Source organism: Giraffa tippelskirchi, chromosome 5 (genome assembly GCF_054371585.1).
Source record: "Giraffa tippelskirchi isolate mGirTip1 chromosome 5, T2T-mGirTip1v1.2.pri, whole genome shotgun sequence".
NCBI classification, from domain to species: Eukaryota; Metazoa; Chordata; class Mammalia; order Artiodactyla; family Giraffidae; genus Giraffa; species Giraffa tippelskirchi.
Window position 1 is genome coordinate 17,341,083 of NC_137279.1, and position 22,071 is coordinate 17,363,153.

General features: G+C 47.2%; 1 protein-coding gene across 1 annotated transcript in view; it reads right to left on the reverse strand.

Moving 5' to 3' along the window:
- Positions 1-8,465: 8,465 nt before the first annotated feature.
- The window catches only part of CACNA1E (calcium voltage-gated channel subunit alpha1 E), a 659,107-nt gene continuing 645,501 nt past the window's right edge, over positions 8,466-22,071 (reverse strand). Inside the window, exons 48-54 of the mRNA XM_081485817.1 lie at positions 21,785-21,885; positions 21,404-21,510; positions 16,523-16,634; positions 13,531-13,659; positions 12,322-12,502; positions 11,001-11,191; positions 8,466-9,210 (exon numbers count right to left, since the gene is read on the reverse strand). Of these exons, the coding sequence (XP_081341943.1) occupies positions 8,680-9,210; positions 11,001-11,191; positions 12,322-12,502; positions 13,531-13,659; positions 16,523-16,634; positions 21,404-21,510; positions 21,785-21,885 (1,352 nt within the window). The 3' untranslated portion in view covers positions 8,466-8,679. The remainder of the gene's footprint in view (positions 9,211-11,000; positions 11,192-12,321; positions 12,503-13,530; positions 13,660-16,522; positions 16,635-21,403; positions 21,511-21,784; positions 21,886-22,071) is intronic.

Here is a 22,071-nt window from a genome sequence, read left to right on the forward strand (position 1 = left end):
CAGGGATCAAACCTGTGTCTCCTGCACTGGCAGGTAAATTCTTTACCACTGAGCCACCAGAGAAGCCCTCTGCCTGTTTTTAAATTCTTCCCCCAGAGATGGTATTTTTCTGATCAGAAAAATCTACCCAACTTTTTCAGCTTCAGGGAACTAGTTTGTCTGGTTATTTATTTTTTATTTCCTCTAAGACAAACATTTATAATAGAAGAAAATCTCCTAGGACAGGATGTCCTTGGAACTTTGGGAAACCCTGGAATTCCTCATAACCAGATGGGCTGAGCAGATATCTACATCTGGAAGCTATTGCCACTCCCATCCCCCCTGCCCCGCCGAGCATCCCCGAGAGCAAAGTTTCACTCCCATGATCTCCTTTTTGAGTGGGAGCAAAGAAACACATTGAATGAGTGAAGGAAATCAGGCTGATGAATTGTTTACAACAAGGTTTTATTTATTTTCTTGGACCACACCCCCCCAAAGAAACATTAAAGTTGGTCATCTGTCTTTAATTTTTAATGGTTTTCCTTTTGGATCCAAACGAGCATCTATGTTACAGGATATCCACCTGGTCAACATGCAGTGCTGAACTCTGGCTTTGGGTGAGATGCACCGATACTGTGGGCGGGCCAGCACTGGCTGCTGTGACATGCAGTGACATGGTCACTGAAGGGGCGTCAGGCTGGCATGCCACACTGCAGTGGATGCTGCCTGTAAGGAAGCGTCTGGAGTGCCTTGACTTGAACATGTTTTGTAACACAGGTGGCAGCGTTTTAACAGCCTAAGGCAGAGCACCCAGTTTCCCTCTCGATCCCATCTGATGTGGGCATCCTCTAAGAGCAAACCAAGGTGGGGAATGTCCTGACCTTGGATCCCAAAGGACAGAGGGTATGACCTGGACAGCCTGTTGTCCACTTCCTTGCAACGCCATACTCTGAGGCTACTAGCAGAGTGCCTTGTGGAGTCTGACATTTATTCGTGATAAAGCTCCTCTCCTGTGCCACTCACCGCCCCTCCTCTCTTTCCCCTCCCCTCCTCCATCTCCCCTCCCATGACACTTGTGCCACTAGGAAGGTCAACGAAATCTGTCCACTGTTGGCACTACTTTATCGAAGAGCAGCTAAAGTCACTGAGATTGTCTTCAGGCTGCTTGAAAGCAAGAACCTCCTTTCTCTCCATCTCCCAAGTCTGGAAAACTTTTTTCAGGGCTCTATGAATCCTCTGAGGCCTTTAAATCCACTACCTAGAGTGGAAAGAAGCCGTCTCTAGTACCATGTTAACAAGTTGATCCGTGATCTGGCATAAATGAGGATCCCAGGTCACACGCCTTCCTCTGTCTGGGACCAGCTGGTATTTCCCACCTTAACCTTGTCTTTGTTCTAGAGTAGGTTTTCCTCACCTCTACCCTACTCGTCCCAGCTATGAGATGCTCCTCACACTAACTGCTTTAGATTTTTCTCCTCCATTTGTTTTTATGCATGAGTTCCAAATCACGGACTCAGTTTGTGTGGAGCTGGCTGGACAGCTCTCTAATGCCACCAAGAGGGAGGTTCCTCTGCAATCAACAGCACTTAGGGTGGCTTTGTATAAATTTTGGCTTGGTGACAAAACCCCAGGATAGAAAAACACTGATTGATGTTTGGCCTGCAGGCTAAGTACGTATCTCCGTTGGTAGCCATTAAAATACAGTACCTACGTTTTTACTAAATCTGTTGGGATCTGCTTAACGCTATATAGCTCCATATCAAATGTAACTAAGACCAGACTACAGTAGACTTTAGTTGGCAGTTAGATTACATTGTTTAGCCCTCATTTCCTGTTACCTTTATTTTTAAAAGTTGATTAATGGCACTTTGAAGTTCTGGAGCGTGTTTTTTCCTGCTCATCCCTTATCAAGGTATCTAATAGGCTTGCTTTGAGTGGCAGTTCTCGGTGTGATGCAGGCCATCGCTAGAAGAAATTAGACTATTGGAAAGAAAACTGAGTCACCAGAGAAGGTAAAAGTTGAATTTGGTAGCTTTGACTTAGTTAGTCCCCTTGCAGGTTGGGGGGTTCCCTTCTGAGTGAACCAAGAAGGAAGTGGTACTGCCTGGTATACATTCTAGAATCTGGTCCAGAACACAGAAAATAATCCATTCTTATCTCTGACAAACTGGCAGAACACACACACAGAGAAAGCTCCATCCAGATTTCTAGTGCTGAGTAGGAGAAGGTGTCTCAGGAGGATCCTACGTGTTAGCTTGTGAGCATCTGACCTAAGACTGGCTCAGTGTCCACAAAGATGGCACTGGGAAGCTCTGAGCAAGAATACTCAGCTGCCTTCCTGGATTAAAAACAAGAAAGTCTGGATTTCTGTTGTTGTTAAAAAGCTAAGAAAAGGAGGAAGGGGAAGATGTCAAAAATAGAGGGTGAAATTAAAGCAAATCCTGGATTCAGGTTTCACTAAACATGAAGTTTCTTTAAAAAAAAAAAAATGCTTAGAGCAATGCCAAGACTAACTGGAGTATAGGGAGTGAAGACTTTTCTAAACTGATTTGTAGAGAATAAGTGCTTTATTAAAATGCTGAGTTATTAACTTACTTCCAAACACTTGACACATCCATGAACTAGGCAAGCATTAGTATTTAATTTTCCCAATAAGGGAACACTTATGCTGAAGGCATAAGTTACTACAGAAGGCTGGGGTAGCATTTATCATTTTTGACTCCCAATAATGTTCATTTCCCAAATTACTGTGCCCTTAAAAGTTTCTTTTTAATCTTTTCATAAAGACATAAATTTTGTATTTATTAGTTAAAGATGTCCTGTAAAAATTCTACATCCATTTTATTATTTCCTGGGCTTTCCCTATGTTTTCATAGTTTTTCAGTATTCTAGATAGCATAACACGTCCCTAAAAGGAACAGAAACAAGAGACAAAAGCTGACTTAGAAGGAAAAAGGAGATAAAAAGGAAACCAGAGAGAGAAGCTAGATTTGGTACTGTGTAACCTCAGGTTTTTGACTTAAGTATCACATCTTTAAACTGGACAGAAATTAATTCCTAAAGAGAAGCTAATTCAGAAACACCGCGGACCCTCTCTGCTGTTCGAGTAGGTCTTTTACCAAAAAATGCAACTAGCCAAACCAAACCAAAATCCAAATTAAAATCAACTCAACTCCCCTTTTCTCTTTTTACCTGATCTACTCAACTCTTTCAAACCCCCAGGAAGAAGAATTCAAACTCAGTAATTTACATAATAGCACAGCTTATTATAAAATCTCTTCTTGCATTTAGAAGGTCAAGATACTAGCCATGCTTTTGGCATGGGGTGGGGACGGTGTAGAAGGAAACAAGACTATAAAAATAGAGAGGCAGTTTGGGGACACCCCAGCAATGTGATGAGACTTTAATCTGAGCTCCATTCCTGCTTCTTAACTGGTGTGAATTTTAAGGGCTGCGTTCCAGGCCCTTGGGTAGGATGGGAGAATCTATGAATCTATTCTCTTTGGCTTGGAGTGATCTCTCCAAGATGAGCTTCAGAGGCTCAAAGCAGAACGGACTCAAGAGAAGAAAAAGACGACTATCAGATACCAAAGACGGTTCTGTCTTTTCCTCGTCTTTTGTCCCCTTGCCCCCGAGCGCTATGTATGTGTTCTCTGATCAGGTGAATTGCAGCACATGGCAGCTGACAATCACCGCGGCAGGCTGGAGGTGAGCCTGCCCCTGGAGTGGGCAGAGAACCATTGGCTGCTGCTCTGTCCGGTTATTAGACCTGGATACGATGTACTGGGTGGTTCAGAGAGGAAAAACCAAAAATCAAAATATCCACACTGCTAACAGGGGCAGTGTTTATTCCTGTAGGATCTCCTCTGATCGCCTCATGGAAAGGTTGGGTCATAACTCCTGAATTAATCTCATTTGGCTTTTGTTAAAATGAGAGTCTCTATTGTGGATATATCGATATCCAAATCTGGACCTGACTCCTTCTGGGTGTCTGGAGTTAAACCATCATGCCCTGACTGTCCACTTGCAGGGGGCCCATGTCGTCTTCCTTTCTGACAGCGTAAAGTCCCCTCCTGAAACTCCAGAACAGTGCTCAGTGTTCTGGAATTCAGAAGGGAAAGATGGACAGGATAGATGAGAAGCAACTGAAGAACAATCTGGCCCAAGGCATGGACATGTCTCACCTCACTCAGTGTTTGCATACACTGGCATTAGGCCTTTGAGGATCACAAAACATTAACAGACGTGAAACTGACAAGAATAGCAGTGAAAGTTCCTTAATCTTCAGGTCTCATAAAATCCCTGCAAAGTAGGTGACTTTCTGCTCCCCTCCTGTGATACATATGTCCTTTTCCAATACAGCCTCAGAAGATGAGGTAAGAAATTAAAGAATTTCTCAATTTATCCCTGGCATGACCCACTAAAGAAATATTCTGTCCAAAAACGAGACATCCAGAGCACGCTTTAGAAATAAGGATGTAGTAAAAAAAGAAAAAAAACCTGCAAATTTTCTTAAAACTTCAAAATTATTCAATTTTGTTTCACTATTCCAGGAGAGACCTCATTTCCCTGCAATGGGCGTTCATCAAGTATGTGGACATTTTATACACACCAGCAGCAGTTCTACAGCTTTCACTGTTTCAGATCATCTCATGAATAATCACCAGGTGAGTCTCTGACTGTATTTCATGAGACTCAAGCTTGCCCGAAAGGGCAGAGAGCCCAGCAGAAGCAGCTAGGTCAGCAGATAAGCTTGGACTGGGTGGACTTAACAAGATCCCCTGGAGAAGGGAAAGGCTACCCACTCCAGTTTTCCTGCCTAGAGAATTCCATGGACAGAGGAGCCTGGCGGGCTATATATAGTTCATGGGGTCGCAAAGAGTCTGACACGACTGAGGACTAAGAACACACACAAAACCTTCTCGGGAGCTACGTCACTGCTAGTAAGTGGCAAGATGAAGGCTGCTGGGAGGACACCCAGGCTCATCACAGAGCCCAGGCGAAAGAGGATGGGTATGGAGGGTGCGTGCTGGCCAAGTGGTGTGACATGGGGTCTTCTCCTTGTGAGCCCTGTGTCAAGGGAAGGCCAAACCAGGAGATCTGGAGTTCGGCTTCAGAGAACTGGTAGTATCAGGGATCTCAGAACTTCATAGGAATGTTGAATGCGGAGAAGCAAAACCCAGAATAGAAACAGATTCCTTAGCCAGAAGAGCACACAACCCCACATTGGGCAGCTGTGTTCGTGGTTCACGTTGAGCGTGGGGAACCCTCAAGGGTACTGTCCCTTCACAGTGTAGGTGATTCTATCTTGACCCCAGCTCACAGGGCACCTTGGCCTAGAGCTCTACCCCCTTGTCTGAAGGTCTGCTGGCACTTGGCACCCTCGGTGACTGAGACTGGCAGAGGGACACATACATATATAAAGAGAGAAGAATTCCCCACCAGAAGCTGTCTGGAGCCTTAAGTGAAGAGAGGAGTATCTATACACAAAGCTAGTTAGAATCTCTCTTGCCTTGGTTTCTTTTGCTTCTCTTTCCTTTTTCTCCCCTTCCTTTCCCCATCACCTCCCTTCTTATTTTGAGGGGATCCTGAAGACTCATATTAGCAAAGGAAACTGGACAGGTAGCCAAAGACTCTTCTGAGGGGACCTACAGTGCTAAGCTTGATCATGCTGTGTACCTTAAGCAAGGTGGTGGTCCACCTGGAATTTTTCAAGATGCTGCCATACTTTTTAATGCAAAGAGAAGCAGAGGTTTTGCGATCCAAAGGGGAAAAGGGGACCTCTTCCCAAGGGAAAGAGGCAGAATCTAATACCTAGGAATGGATCTCCTGGTTGGCTGTGACAGGCAAGGTTTGGGTTCATATTTATTCAGAGGTGGAAGGAAACCATTATAAGATTATGTTAATGTGTTCCGTGATGTAACAGAAAATTGTCTTTTATTTTCTGGTCTTAATAGCAGGGCAAATGCAGGCTAAAGGATAAGGAACCTGATTTCTTGGTCAGGGGAACTGGAATAAAAGAGATGAGTTGGTAAGTGCATGTGTACTACAAAAAGCCCAGGGGGATGGCCAGGGACCTGCATCTATCTGCTGTGCACTATGCCCCCCTCTTTGGGACCAGGTGCTCGTGCGGATGTGAGTTGAAGGAGTTCAGGTGTCCAGGAAGGCTTCCCGGCACAGCACACCAAGTGTCTGTAAAGTTGTGTGCAGGCAAATCCCACTTCTGGTAATTTTGCCATCCTCCATGTCTCCTGTCACCATGGCGTAGGGGTCATTTCAACGCCCTTTCTCAAAACACAGTGTGACGGGCTCGCTGGGAAAGCTGCATTGCCAAGGTGGAAGCAAGCAGTTTTGTGCAAAGCAGCCCATAATAGCAGCATTTGGGCAGGAAATGACACTGAACAGAGGAAACCTTTAAGACAGCACAAGGCCCTGCATCTTGAGTCTCAGGTCACAAACCCACCTATTAGGGTCTGGGTGCTACATGGTCCCAATCCCAATGACCCCTGGGGCACACGCATGTGCTGAGCTGGAGAGGAAATGGTAAACAGTGCTTCAGAGCAGGCGGCCTATGTGTCTGCCTCACTGGTCTCCTGTGGGGGATTACTTTCGTTGGGGGCTGACTGCGGCCTGGAAGTGCCATCCCTGTCTAGGGCAGAAGGCAGGGCCATCACAAATGATTTTGCAGCCACAGCATTGAATCTGGCTTTTCAGAGCTGATACAATGATACCTTATTTCTATTTCAACAACAAAACAAAGCAAAAAAAAAAAAACCAACCCAATTTCATAAGAAAAATAACAGCCACCGACTGCTCCTACCTAAGAGGTAAAGTCTGCCAGGGCTGGAGGAGGATAAAGAGTATTTATCCACTGTAATCTCAGCCGGGGATCCTCTGAGTCGCCCCAGGGAGAGCCCCAAGAGGCAGGCTCCATCTGCTCCTGGCTGGGGGAGGGGGCCCTGGATGGTACCCCACCTCCAGGAAATCCTTCCACCTAATGGTGATGGTGCTGGGGGACTGGAGAGGGGTGTAAAGGATTGGTCCCCGAATGGATAATCGATACAGTAAAAGGAGCACTGATTGGCCAAGAAAGGGCGCTCTTTCTCAATGCTTCTGAGTTTGGGGGGTTAGGAACAAGGTCCTGAGGTTGCCTTCTGCTCAGCTCCTACTCCGGAGAGGGGTCACGCCCAGGGGAGTATTCAGGACCACCGGGGCTCCAGGCCTATCACTTTGTGTTCTGAGGCCCCACCGGAGCCTGCTTTGCTAGAAGCAGCAGCTCAGGTCTAAGCTGAGGTATATTGACTCATCACCTTAAAGTATCCTGACAGGCTGATCCTCAACCACACACCAGCTGCAGAAGCTGCCCGTCCGAGGGTCCCTCCCTCGCAGGAACGCCTCAGTAAATTCAGACAACAGGTCCTCTCATCGAAGCGTCTCTGGTTTCAGTCTTTCGGCCTTTCTCATCTCTACGGAAGTCCCTAGCAGGTGAGGTATAGCCCACCTTGTATAGGTGTGTGCGGCCCTCTTGGGGGGTGGCCAGGCCCCTGGCACTGGGGCTCACTGGCCTTGGCATGGCACAGGCCTGGCTCGTGGACCAAAGTCTGGGCTGACACTCAGCCAGTATGTGTGAGACGGTGCTGCCCCGCTCCACATACCGAATTACCTCCATACTGGTTGGAAAACTGACTCTTGCTGAGTCCCTGAAGTACCCCCGCCACACTTAGCCCCCCACCCCAAGGCTCCCCTGTGCCTGGCATCTCCCAGACTGAGGCCTGTTGTGGCATGGGGCGCCAGCGCTGAGGCTGAACTCCGTTCTCATCTGGTGTCCTGGCCACACCGATTGTTACATACTCTGAGAATATCACCCTCACCAGAGTGCCTCAGGCACCTCTCTGGACTAGGGGGACCTCTTAGCCTATCCTAATGAACACAGCACCTCCTGAGCGGGTGACAGGCTCAGACAGGACTGTAGCGACCAGACCCCAGCTCTCCACGTCTCCGCCCCTGCCTCTACACTGAGGGCTGCCGGACTATGGCTTGGCTCATTCAGACCAGCCCTTGCTGCTGCCACCACGGCACCCCGACCCCCTCCCCTTTGCCGCTTTCCTCCTCCTGTACCTCCCACCCTTGACATCCGATGCTCCTGGACTTAGCCTGTGCTTCTTGCGGGGAAGCAAGCCACAGGGAAACGCGTGAGATGCTGTCGCGGTGGCCCTGGTGGCCATGGTTGCTGGCTGAGGAGGAAGAGCTGGTGAGGGAGGCGATTCCTCTCCCGGGGTCTCCACGACTCCCCCGGTGAAGAGCTAGAATGTCTCCCAGGCTTCTCAGGGCAATGGGCACAGACACAGGCCGGCTCGATTTCCCCCCAACGGCTGTAGAAAACTGGGAAAGGGGCAAGGGGAGGCAAAGCCATCCGCCTGTCCCTTCTCCCCTGGGAATAACCCTCCCTTGTTCTTGTTTCTTTCCCCAGCAGAGAGGCAGAACTATGGCAGTGCCCATCTTGCAAAGGGAAATACAGCGATTTGGTGGGTTTGAGTGGTTTGCCTTCTGTCCTTCCCTTTCTCTCCTCTGATACCTGCTCGGTGTCCTTCCAGCTCCTTCCTCCCTCTTCCTCCCCCCCGGGCCGCACTGGCTTCCCAATTCAGGTCTTGGTTTTTCTCTGTGTGAGAGAAGAGCATGCATCGGAGGGGGGAGCGGCCTCTAGCACTTGTCATCTTCTTCTGTGTCACTCAGGAGGTCGCTGACAGCTCCGCACGTCATGCCCGGTCCAGGCCCCCCGCGCCTCCGCCGCCGATAGTGCCCGTTGGGCATCTGCCAGCTGTGCCGCAGGGGTGGGGCCGAGCCGATGGTGTTGGACCGGCCCAGGCTGGTGGCCACGGCTGCTTCAAAGGTGAGCGTCTCCTCCTCGCCGCAGTCCGAGGCGTGGGAGTCTTCGTGCAGGGCCAGGTAGGGCTCGGAGATGTAGCGCTGTGGGGAGGGGTGGCCCTGCCGGGGGTTGGAAGACTCGGGCAGGCCAGCGTCGTTGCTCTCCAGAGCTTGAGAGGTCAGTGGGGAGCCACCCTCACTCCCATCGGCTGGTGGGGAGACGCTCCCAGCGTGTCTCATCAGAGAGCTGTAGGAAAGGAGGGGCCGAGGCTTGGGAGGGACCGGTGGGAGCTGCCGCCGACTTCGTCGTGGGGTGCTGGAGTCGGAGACGGAGGGGATGGAGCTCTCACTCAGGGACCCCGTGCCCTGTGTGGCAGGAGAAACGTGGTACGTTAGCCTGGGTTTGCCATCGTCCCTACTTGGGACCCGGTACCAAGGTCTCTAACCCCTCCTACTGAGAGCCACTGGAACCCCCTCTGTTATTGGGTTGGCCAAGAAGGTCGTCCACGGTTTTCATTACGATGTAACAGAACACCCAAATGAACTTTTTGGTCAATGCAATACCAATCACAGCCACTTAGGGATGCAGAGATGAAAGGAGATTGAGGAGCCAGTACTATTGAGTGTGTCAACTTTCATTATGCTTACACATCTCTGTGCTTCCCTGTTGGCTCAGCGGGTAAAGGAATCCGCCTGCAATGCAGGAGACACAGGTTCGATCCCTGGGTTGGGAAGATCCCCTGGAGGAGGAAATGGCAACCCACTCCAGTATTCTTGCCTGGGAAATCCCATGAACAGAGGAGCCTGGTGGGCTACAGTCCACGGGGTTGCAAAGAGTCAGAAACAACTGAGCAATAGTACACATGCATCTCTGGCGTCAGAAGGTCTGGCTGGGGTCTGAGAGCCTTCATTTCTACTAATAACAAGCTCTCAGAGGTTTGTTCCATGGAATAAACACATTGAGTAGCAAAGATTCAGAAAGCTCTCTGTCACGTGGCACACTGAAAGCAAGCCTTGAAGCTTTAGGAAAGACAACTCCATGGAGGGTGAGAAGGCCCTACAGTTGCTCTGTCTGGGGTAAGTTCTTGGAAATTGGATCTCAGGACAGGGCAAATACCTTCCCTCATCTTCTCCTTCTGCATCTGTGTTTTCATTGGTGTGCTGAGGTTAGCTCAGCTTGTACACCCAGCTACTCATCTACTGGTTCAGGCCTGACTTGACCTGCTCACCGAGTCCCCAAGGTCCCTGAGATGGTAAGTGGACCTTCAGGGAGGTGTTTCTCAAGGTGTGTGTGACCTAGGAACCACCTGCTCAAGATCTTCTGGGAGATTCTTGGGTCCTTCCAAGTGCAGATTTCTGGGTTCTCCTTTCCGGAGGGTGTCACTGCTGAAGCAGAAGGTCTCAGGAATGTGCAGTTATAACAAGCCCAGGTGATTCCGTTCTGCACTGAAACTCACCACCACTGCGCTAGAAGTACCTTTATCAACTGCCTCTAAAAGCTGTCTATGGAAGCCCTTCCTCTTCCCCATTGCCATTGAGTGGGTCTGCCATCTGGCCTCTGACAGCCTTGGACTGAGGTAAGGCAGGGAGCCAGGGACAGTGGTGAGGAGGAAAACAGGGCCAGGGAATGTTTTCACACAGCCTTGGTAGCTATTTCTTAGACTGGGCTTTGTTTCAGCAACAGGGCAGAAGGAGAGATGATCTTCCTCTTGGGATAGCTGGAAGCTAAATAAATGAAATTGGATTGATCTTTTGTATCCTGTGTTGAAAGAGGAATCACCATTCCAACCAATACTGAGCCTCATGCAATTAGTCAAAGAAACTTTTTTGCCCTAAAAAACATTCCTTTCCTCTGAAATCTGCCTGAGATATTTATGAACTTATTTGTTGTGACTTTGTAACTCTGATTTCTGAGGACTCAGTCGGACTGACCCCTAGACACCACTGTCTTTCTTGGAGTACTCTCTGATTTTCTGTGAATTTATATCATTTCTGAATACATAAGCATGAAGTAGCTAACCTCTGTGCACAATGGATATAGTTTCCTGTGAAGGTGAGGTCTGTGTGAGTGCTGGATGCACACATTTTGCATCCAGTGTTAAAAGCCTGCCCTTCCCTGTCTTCCTGCAGAGGCCTGTCTTCCTCTCCACGCTCACCTGTCTGTTGGGGGTCTGTGACCTGCCTTCACTGGGAGACCGGGACTGACGGCGCTCAGGGGACTCCCAGTCGGCCTGGGTCCCTCGCTCCTCAGAGTTGCAGCGGGAGACGTCGGGAGAGAGAAGATGCTTTCGCTCTTTCGATCGTCCCCGCTCTCTGCCCCCTGAGCGGTGGGTGTCGGACTTGTGGCCTATGAGAGATGAAAAGGCAGTGAATCATAACTCTGCCCATCCTGGCTGCTGAACAACTCTTACAGCCTGGGACCGGGCCTCTCAAGGACCCTGACTTCTGCAGACATGTCAACAGGTGATCTGAAAGGGAGGCAGAAGACAAAGGCTGGAAAATTAACCTTTTGTGAAGAGGTAAGTGTGCAAGTTGTCACTGGAAAGACTTACAAATCCAAGGATGCAACTGTTCTCTTCTGCTTGTGCTAGATATAATTAAGGTAGAATCTTGGCCAGCAGTGTGGCCCAGGAATCCTCCATGTCCTAAACATGGGTGTGTAACTTTTTAGGGGGAAAATAGCATTAGGGGAAGAGAATTAAGAAGCTGCTATGAATGAAATAATGGATACAGTTACTGTAACGTCCTGAGACTGAAGTCAAAGGATTTCACTTCTGCTCAGGAAGATCCCCGGGAGGAGAAAATGGCAACCCACTCCAGTATTCTTGCCTGGGAAATCCTATGGACAGAAGAGTCTGGCAGGTTACAGTCCACGGGGTTGAAAAGATTCAGACATGACTGAGGGACTGAGCACATGTGCTCCTTTTCTGCCACTTAACTGCCCTATGATATGGGGCATGTCATTGGTTTTTTATCTTTCTTTCTTCATTTAGTAAAATGAAGAAACAGCTTGAATAGCTATTTGGCTCAAAAACAGCTTGAACCAAACTAGTGATTTTCTGTTTTTATCAACATGACACCTTCCCTTAAAACATAAATACATAAACCGATTCCAGGTAGCATTGTCTGGGTTGAAGTGGAGTTGGTGGGTGAAGCCCAGTGCCTGCCAGGGCATCTCTAATACATCCTTAAGGCAGAGGAGTGGTTTGTAGAAGGCCGTTGAGAAACCTCCACTTTCATGATTTCTACAGCCTGGTCTGGCAGAAAGAACTCTCATTAGCCTTTGTGATGACTGGGGAGGGTTTTGTTGCTGTGTTTCATGTGAGTCAGATAGGGAACCCCTTTTATTAAGGAGCATTCTTCCTTCACTCCTATAACACTGTCTTTTATCTGGATCCTGTTGCCATGATTTTTCAGTTCTTGTCAGGATCAGCCCTTCAAGAGCAGGAGCACCACAGAGAGTGAAGACTTTCTCACCTGAGTCAGAGTTCAGACGGTGGGCTGACAGCCTGAGGGAGGAGTGGTAACTCCGGCGCCGCGACTTGTAGGTGTTTTCGCTGCTTCGCTCCATGGAGAATTCCTCCAGCCACGAGGAATTTGAACGCTTATCGCGAATGGTGGAAAATGAACGTCTCATGGAGCTGGGGTCTGTCACCACCTGGAAACATGAGCCCCCGCCCCGCCCAGGAACACAAGGTATGGGTTAATTACTGAAACAGTCTTAAAGTAAGGAAGATAGAAGACTGAGATGGTTGAAGATTGCCAACTGTCACCTCCCGCGATTCCCTCTGGTTGAGACCTTATGCTGGAGGAGGCTGTTCCAGAAAGCATCTTTATATTAACATGGTCACTGGGCTGTTGCAGGGCTCCTCATCATTGTTCAGGGGAGCAGGGAGCTAAGTGTCCTCTGCAAGCTGCCCAGAGCCATCTACCCCAGGGACCCAGCCAGGATCTGCTGTGAACCTTGAGTTGCTTTGAAATAAGTGAGGGAGACTGTCAGAAAGTATCCACGATGCAAGAGGCATGACTTTGCCTTTTTGTGTCTTGCCCTCCTCGGAGAAGGCGCTGCTCTACAGTGCTAGAGCTTAGGAGAGCTGGTAACTGAATAGATACTGCAAGGCTCCTGAGAAAGCATTGCTCTCTCCATCAGTCCCACCCCAGCTCCACATTAAACTCGGGCAGTTTGATTTGCCACAGATATTAAAACAGATCCACAAAAATTTCTTGTCTCTGTCAAAACTTTGATGTAAGACAGACAGACAGGAAAACAGACAGAGGAATGAGGTGTGGTCTGTGCTGGTTAGGACAGACAGTCCTGACACAGAGCTGTATGTGTAAGTAATTGCATATGTGCTAGAAGAGCCAGGAACAGAGAAAAGGAAGGAAAAACCCATGGGGAACATCCTGGAGAGTATTTCTTGCCTAGCCAGTGGAGTCGTGAGGATGTGCAGACCATCCAGAGGCCCCACCCTTTTTCTGGCTGGCCTGTTGTGGTTAGACTGTTATTGGAAACACAGTGTGGAGGACCATGCTCCATAGAGAAGGCCCATGAGCCAGGTCTTGCTTACAGAGAGGCATGGGAGCAAGTCAAGGGCTCACCTGAAGATGTCAGATGTGTTTTCATAACCCACCAATTCAATACAGCCCAGGATGCCACTGAACATAGTAGTGGTGGTTGCCTTTTACCTGGGGATCCACAGTCAGGCGTGGCATAGAGGATGCCTTCCCAGAGCCCGCATGCTCCTGGGTGTCCGAAGGAAGGTAGATGCCATGGTTAGAGGGCTGCACGCTTTTTAATTCACTAACCTCTGGCTCCTAGAAATAAACACACAGCCAAGCTTGTGGGACTTGGTTCCATCCCATAGCTTCTCACTTTCAGTGGATGATTCTGCCTCCTCCATATGAAGAATGGCTTTCAGAAGAGAGACATCCACCTCTAAGGTCTCAGTTGTAGGCGTATATAGGTTTGTGTTTCTGTGTGCACATATATGGTATACCAGATGTCCCAAAACAGAAAGCTCTAACTAGGATTAAGAGGTAAAGATCACCTTTTCTAGTTAAGGACCATCTTAATTATTACTAAACAATGCATCAGATGTTACCACTTTACAAAATTTACTTTCTGCAAGTTGCTAGTGTTGGGTTTATTCTTTTAATCTGAAGAATTTGTCAATTAAATAGAAAGCAGTGTTTTAAGGAAAGTCACCAATTTCTGAAATCTTAAGACATGCCTTTAAGAGATTTCTTATGGTTAAAACCAAAAAAGGGTGTGGGTAGCCACCTTTCAAGAATGCTCTAGACTAGTGCAGTCCAATAGAAATATAATGCAAACCACTTATGTAATTTAAAATTTCCTAGTAATTACATTTTAAAAAGCAAAAATATATATGAAATAATAGATTATGTTTAACCCAATATATACAAATATTCTCATGGCAACATATAATCAATATAAAAATAAGATATTTTACATGTTTTGGCACCAAGTCTTTGACATGGATATGTATTTTACACTTATGACATATCTCAGTTTGGACTAATCACATTATAAGTGTTCAATTACCACATCTGGGCGGTAGCTATTGTACTGGACTATGAGAGCATTTGAGAGCTTTAAGAAGTTGGATTGGAAATCTCTAGATTCCTGCCCAAATCATTTAATTTTCCTGGTTAAGTAATGTTAGTTTGGCAAATGTACATGCTCTATATAGACAGCTAGTATCACTGCATAAAGAGTAGAGCTGCTTTAAAAATGTTTATACTGGCTACCCAACAAAGAGAGCTAGGAATATTTTGGACATCTGGAGATTATACCAGAAAAAGAGCATTTTATATTTAGGAAATGACACCCTAAAAACATGGGTGTATGAGTAGGGTACTGTTAAAGGTAAGGGTGTCTAAGACACCCCCTTGGCCTCCATGACCATTTGGCTGAGGGGTCCCTGGTATGCATGGGAAGCACTGCCTTCATGAGACAGGATATGTGTACTTGAGGAAGTTATGGTGTTTGCAGTGTATGCTTTATATAGTACACATGTCCAACCTGAAACAGATGTGATAATGCTGCAGTCTGTGTAACGATGCTGCAGTCTATGGGTGTCGGAGGTGGTGCGAGACACACACAGATCACAGCCATGCCCCAGGACATGGAGCAGGAGTACACAGTGGTGAGTGTGTAGCACGGGCTGACACCTGAACTGGATTACAGACACTAGGACTGACAATGAGATGAACATAGATCCAGAAAGTCCTGGCACTACAGCTCAGCCCTGGGGAACCTGCAGGAAGGATGATGTAATAAAGCCTCCCTGTGAAAGAAAGGACACTTTATTGAGATTTTTCTTAGCAGACACACCACCAGGCAAGCCATATGATGATGAGCGGTCCCTTTAAACTGTCTGTACCAATTAGGCCTTGGGCCTTGTTGCTAATTTCCTCAGAGAGGAAGGCAGGGAATTACTCCAGGGATTTTTACCTACCTTACCAAGAACACCTTCAGGCCGCCACTCACACACTGAGGGGAGGGGAGGCTCTGGTTCTGGTGGTCTCCCCAGTACAGCCATGCATAATTCCAGGTTTCCTCAGTCACAGGAAATGGAATCACTCATTTGCTTGTGCTACTGAAGTATCTATTCCCTTCCAAAGGGTACCCATCCCATCAGACATGCCACCCACAAGCAGGCTAGACCCACACTCCACCCACACATCCATTCGGGAAGCTCTGGGGTATACAGAGGCATACCCTGGGAGGGGTCAGGGGAAAAAGGAAGGGGAGAGAAGAACACAGATACATCAGAATCTAAGTGACATGGAACTCACTTAAAACAAGCTGTCTATATAGACTATGGCAGAGGTCAGGTTTCACCCCTTTTCCTCTCCAGACCAGTCAATCAACACCTGGGCTTTAACTCAAAGCTCCAGAGGGAACTTGACCTCATGGCTTCTGAACTAATAATAGTAAAGTCTGTCATCTCTGGGAATCCTATTTTAGCTTTCTATTAGTAAAATCCAAAATTCCATCTGCCTTCTTATCTCTAAGTTTAAACTCTATTCAATAGAGTTCTTAAAGAAATTTTGCCATTTCTGCTGGTGAAAATCTTTAGGTTCAGGAGCATGATCTTAGGGACCTCTTCGAATGTATTTGATCTTGTAGAATTGTGACCATAAGGGGCCAATTTTCCTGAACCCACACAGAGCAGAGGCATGAGAGTCTTCTGTATCTCCCAGCAGACAGCTAGTCACTGATACAGACCACCCCCCAGTTCTCCAGGAGGCAGATGGCATTCCTAGACCACAGGACTCTGCCTGGTTGGTGCCACTCATTCTTATGATGATTCACCCTAAGGCTCCTGATCAAAGGCAAGATTTCATTTGTTATTTCTGTTTCTCCATGTGATGCCCAGGGACATAAACTAAGAGAGCTTGGCCTGAAGTTCCTGCAGCAGGTAAGGGGCTTCTGGGGTTTTAAAACCTGAGGAGGGAGCATTTGTCAGAGAACATGAAAAACTCAGCCAGGAAAGTAGAGATGGCAGGAAACTCCCAGGGTAATTGGTTGGTTTATCAGAAACGTTTTTTTTTTTTCTGATCGATCATGGCTATGGAATAGAATATGGAAAAAAAAAAAAAAAAGAGTGGGAGGGATCAGGAAACCAAGGAAGTAATTTTTGAATTCATTCACCAGAGATTGTTGTTCCTGGAACTGTCCATCATCAGCCGGGTCCATACAGGCCAACTGGAATATTTCCTGCGGGGAGAGTGGACTCATCGAAGGGTATGCACTCCGGCCACTCCTGCAAAGCAACGCCACGTTCAGAGGTAATGTGTGCATGAGAGAGAAACAGTCATGACATAACTGCCATTACTAATTCCCACCCTGACAAGACTTTCTTCCCAGCAAGGGCAATACCCTTTAGCCTTGGCTAACTTGTAAGCCTGTCAACTTACAGGTGGCTAGCCCTGGTGGTGGGGGACACACACTGGAAAAGAGAAACCACTGTTTTCAACCTGCATTTGGAATGATTCATCATTTTGCTGGCGACTGGCATATCTGTGACAAATGACATCATTTGTCACACTCAGCCATATGGAAGACCAATGCTAGATTGTAAACCTGTTTCTGCTCAGCTTCTCCATCCGGCAGAAAAATGCCATAGTTTAAACAGTGAACAGTTTGTTTAAATATTAAGCAGTCATGGTCTTTTAAGAAATTTCCTCCACTCTCAGTACGAGTATGGTTCTATTGTGCCAACATCCATGGCCAAATGAAACAACTGAATGCCATGAACATTTACTGAAGGACTGCTCTGTACCAGATACTGTGTCTGTTGGCTTCTGAACTGGGTGGAATGATATTGTCACCTCTTCAGCATCACCTCCGACATCTGGGTCGATGGCTATGTAGGAGGATGCTTCAATGGCGATGAGGTAAAAGGACAGAGACAAAGTTGGCCAGGTGTTTAGGGACCTCTGAATGAAAAGTGCAGAGACCTGTTGCAGTGCGCCTGTTAGTAAATCACCTTTTGGTACCTGCAGACACTGTCAGCCAATGAAATCCACCCAGCTGGTTAGGAAAAAAAAAATAGAGGCAGCCAAGAACCTGTCCTGAGAATATGGCCACCACTGCTGTCGTCATTCACTACTACGAACCCCCTTTGCCCTAAGCGAGCACGCAGCTTGAGCTTCCTCATCACGAGAAGAGGGACGTGGTCAGTGACGCGGCAGCAGCTCTCAGTGGCAGTGGGGTCAGGAGGGAGAGATGAGATGGGAAGAGCCGCTGCAGAGTCTGCTGCTATATGGCTCTCGAATCCACTGGAAAACCTGAGGCCTGAGCAAGGACTGCCAATTATTTAATTCATTAGACTGGGAGCACAGGGGAAAATCGGGAGGTTTTTCAGCCGACCTGTCCCCTTGCTGCCGGTGAGGGCTTCCACTGAATTTTCACAACTGCTCGAGAGCCATCTGCTATTGAAACAACTGCTTAAATGTCAATCCTCCTCTTCCTCGGGCCTTGGCTTGAGAAACACAGGGAAAAGATGAGCACAGCTCTGCAGGAAACGGGCCCCTTTCTGTCCTATAGAAAATGAGTAACTGCAGGGTACCTAATGGCTAGAGAGGACCCTTGAAAATCACTGAACGACATTCTAGACTTGACTGATTTGAACACTGAGTGATCTCTTACTTTGAAAACTTTGTCCAGCTCCTCAGTGGTGTTAGGAAAGAGTCTAGAGGCCTAAACATCCTCCTCTTGTATGGTTTAGTCACTCAGTCGTGTAGCCTTGGCAGGCTCCTCAGTCCATGGGATTCTCCAAGAGAATCTTCCTGCCCCAGGAATTGAACCCGGTTCTCCTGCATTGCAGGAAGGTTCTTTTTTTTTTCCTTCTGTTGTGAATGTTTCCTTTTTAATTGGAGGCTAATTACTTCACAATATTGTGGTGGTTTTTGCCATACATTGACATGAATCAGCCACATGTGTCCCCCATCCCAGGGCACCGACTTTGCCATTTCACGCATCGAACTTGGACTGGTCATCTATTTCACAGATGGTACTATACATGTTTCAATGGCAGGCAGATTCTTTACCTACTGAGCTACAAGGAAAGCCCCTCCTCTTGCATAACTTTCCCTTACTCCCTGAAGTCCAACATGCTGGGCTCTCTCAACCACATTCAGTTGAATGTGCCAGACTCCTTTTCTGCCTCAGGACTTTAAGAAAGGCTGTTCCCAGCATACAGCATACTTCTCAAACACCCAGTCCCTTGCAAGCCGTTTTTTAAAATTTATCTTTCAAAAGTCACTTCCTTGAGGAAATCTTATAAACTGGTCAGAGCCCTCTCCCATATGCACTCAGATCATAATGCATTTTTTTCCATCCTAGTACTTACTAGAATTGTGATTAAATGATCAGAAATGACAAGTGTTTTTTTTTTCTTTCTGATAATCTGTTTCACGTCTGTTTTTCTACCAGGTGTAAACTCAACGAGAGAGGAGTCCAGTCATGTTCACCACACTGCCCCCAGAGCAATCACTACTTGGACACTACAGGGCTCGAGAAACACAGCTGGTCCCAAGGAACACAAGCGCTGCTCCATGGATGTCTCCATTTCAGGAGATGGACCATCATCTACCTAAAGCTCAAAGCAGAAACCCGAAGGTCATCTTTGATTCCTTCCCCTCCTTCATGCCATGTAGCCAATCAGTCACCAAATCTGACCCATTCTGTGTATGAATTACCTCTCCAGTCTGACTCTCTCTCTCTCCCCGTTTCTGTCCTGTTAATAATCCAAGCCACAGCCTTTAATAATTCACACAATTGCAGTCAGGTACTAGGTGGCATTCCATCTCTCAAACTGTCTCCCTCCAATCCACTAGCCCACACCAGACTAAAGAATGACCTTCGGAAAGCTGAAACCTGATCACGTCACTCTGATGACTGTATCCCCCATTACCCTTGGATGGAACTAAACTTCTGTATCCTAGCCCGGCCAAATCTGTCACCTGCCACGTCCCCTGACCTCTCTGTGCACCATCCATCATGACACTTTTTAAGTTCCTTAAATTTAACCTGACTTTTATTTCATCTCTTGAAGTGCTTGCTTCTGAGTCTTTTTCAAATGTTGCTTCCTCAGGGAAGCTTCCTCAAATCCTCAAACTACGGGCACTGCTTCCTTTACACTGCATCACAATAGCCCGCCCCCCATACACACGCATTTTAACTGTTACCACTCTTGTAATTTCTTTTTCAAGGACTGTGTCCATGGAAACTGTGATCATGTTGACTGAATCCCCAGTGACTAAACCAGTTTTGGGGTCACATTGACTCTCAGTAAATATTGGTCAAATCAATGAATAAATGAATCAATAAACATATGGAAGAGAGGCTGGGATGGTCCAATGGTGGGAGTTATAGTTTGCACAGCAAATCGTTGTGGTAAAACAGATCTAGATGAGAGACGGTTTCCTCCATTTCTAAGCCAAAGACCCTTGAAAAAACACCATAAACCCTTCCAAGAAGATAGTACTAGTGCTCTAATCATACCTCTTGACCTTTCTGCACAGACCAAAAAGAAACAGGAACTTGTTTTCTGTAGACAGGAGAATCCACACCTGCTACTTCAACACATCACATGTTTTTGTAAAAATGACCAACAGCCCTGGTTATCTTTCTTCGCTTTCAAACGTGGATTGTGACCTATGAAAACAATGCTTTTCAAAAACAGGTCTCCAACACCACAGGAAGAAGGAAATTCATGGTGTGAGAGGTTCCAAATGGTATTCTGACAGAGGTCTCATTCCCAAGATTGGGATTTCACTCCTCTGATAACTACCGAGGACATGATATTTACTGAATTACTGGTTCCATAACAGCCAGACTGGAAAAAAAATTCACTAACCACATGTGCACTAAATCGCTTCAGTCACGTCTGACTGTGCGACCCTGTGGAGGGTAGCCTGCCAGGATCCTCTGTCCATGAGATTCCCCAGGCAAGAATACTGGAGTGGCTTGCCATGCCTTCCTCCAAGGGATCTTCCTCACCCAGGGATCAAACCCATGTCTCTTATGTCTCCTGCATTGGCAAGTGGATTCTTTACCACTAGCACAACCAACCACAAAATGCCATTTACGTTGGGAAGGTGGACTCATGCCCTTTGAGTACTCACTACATGCTTGTGATGAGAGAGAGTGTTATAATGAGGTGTGTATATTATAATAGATCCTTTATGACTCATGGCCACATAGGGGCTAAGGCTTACAACTCAGAAGAACTGGTACATTCCTTAATTAGAGTTTTGTTTCTGCTTTCAATATAGAAAATTTTTTAAAAATGTTTTGCCTGATGAAAGGTTCTTTTTGTTCATTTCAGATAACACAGTGTAATGGGAAGACTCTGGGCTTGGAAATAACAGACTAAAATTCCAGTTCAGCATCCTACCAGCCGTGTGGCTTTGGAGGACTTAATGAATCGCTCTGAGCCACTGTTAAGTGGTGATACTAGTACAGCCTCTTCTTCCTTCGTCCATTCCCAGCGCTCCCTCTCTCTCGAGCTGGCCACAGCACCAATATGTGCTCAGTCCGCTTTTCTGTTACTCCCCGCTGAATAGCCATTTTAAGATACAACACGCTGGACTTCTCCGGTGGCCCAGTGGTTAAGAACCCACCTGACAGTGCAGGAGTTTGATCCCTGGTCAGGGAAGATTTTACATGTCGTGGGGCAACTCAGCCCACGCTCCCTAGAGCCCATGCTCTGCAACAGGAGAAGCCACTTCAATGAGAAACCTGTGCGCCACAACTAGAGAAAGCCTGAGCATAGCAACAAATACCCAGCTCAACCAAAACTATGTAAATAAATAAAAATTTAAAAGATATTAAAAGGGCTGCCATAAAAGTTAAAAAAAAAAAGATAAAACATATTTTCTTCTCAATTTCAGAGAGGGGCGCATCCACTCGTCTCAGAGTTAGTATTATTTCTCGGGCACTGCTAGGCAATGAATTTCTAGGTCTGCCTGATAACACAAGTGACAATGCCAGCAGGGGAGCTGTGGGCTTTCTGGTTATACTCACAGGCCTGAAACGGGGTCCTGCTGGAGATAAGGCAAGGCTTTGGCATTAGCAATGATCTCCTGAGGCAGAGACGAGGGCTCCATGCGCTGGAACATGGGTGCATTTTTCTGTGTTAAAAGTGGAAAGGAGGAAAAAGGAACTCAAATGACTGTGGGGGAAATACCACCGACTTGAGTAAAATGGGAATATGACTGATACTGTGTGACTACCTGAACCTCTGCCCCACTGGGTTTGTAATCCCCCGATCCTAGGCAGTCCGTGGGCCCTGCAAGGCCTGACCTCTGCTGCTATGCATTTGCGGGGCACTGTCCCCCAGGGATGCACTGGCCTATCCCGTCAGGGGCCCACCCACCCACCACCCAGTCTGTCCTTGACCTTCACCTGTTCTTCCAGCTGCTGCCTCTGCTTCTTCACCTTGCTTTGTTTGTAGTAGTCCATGATCATCATTGCTGCATAGATTTTGCCCACAGTCAGGTCAGAGGCTGAGGATACCAGTGTGGCATGGAGGGAAATAGGAGAAGATGGGGAGAGAATGAGGACACCTGGGAAGCAGGTTTGCCCCTTCCAGCACCCAGCCATCCAACATTTATGGAGGGTTCCATCTGTGCCAGGCACTGAGGATACAGAGTAAACAGGTCCCCAGAGCTATCCTTAGGGGACTTCCACAG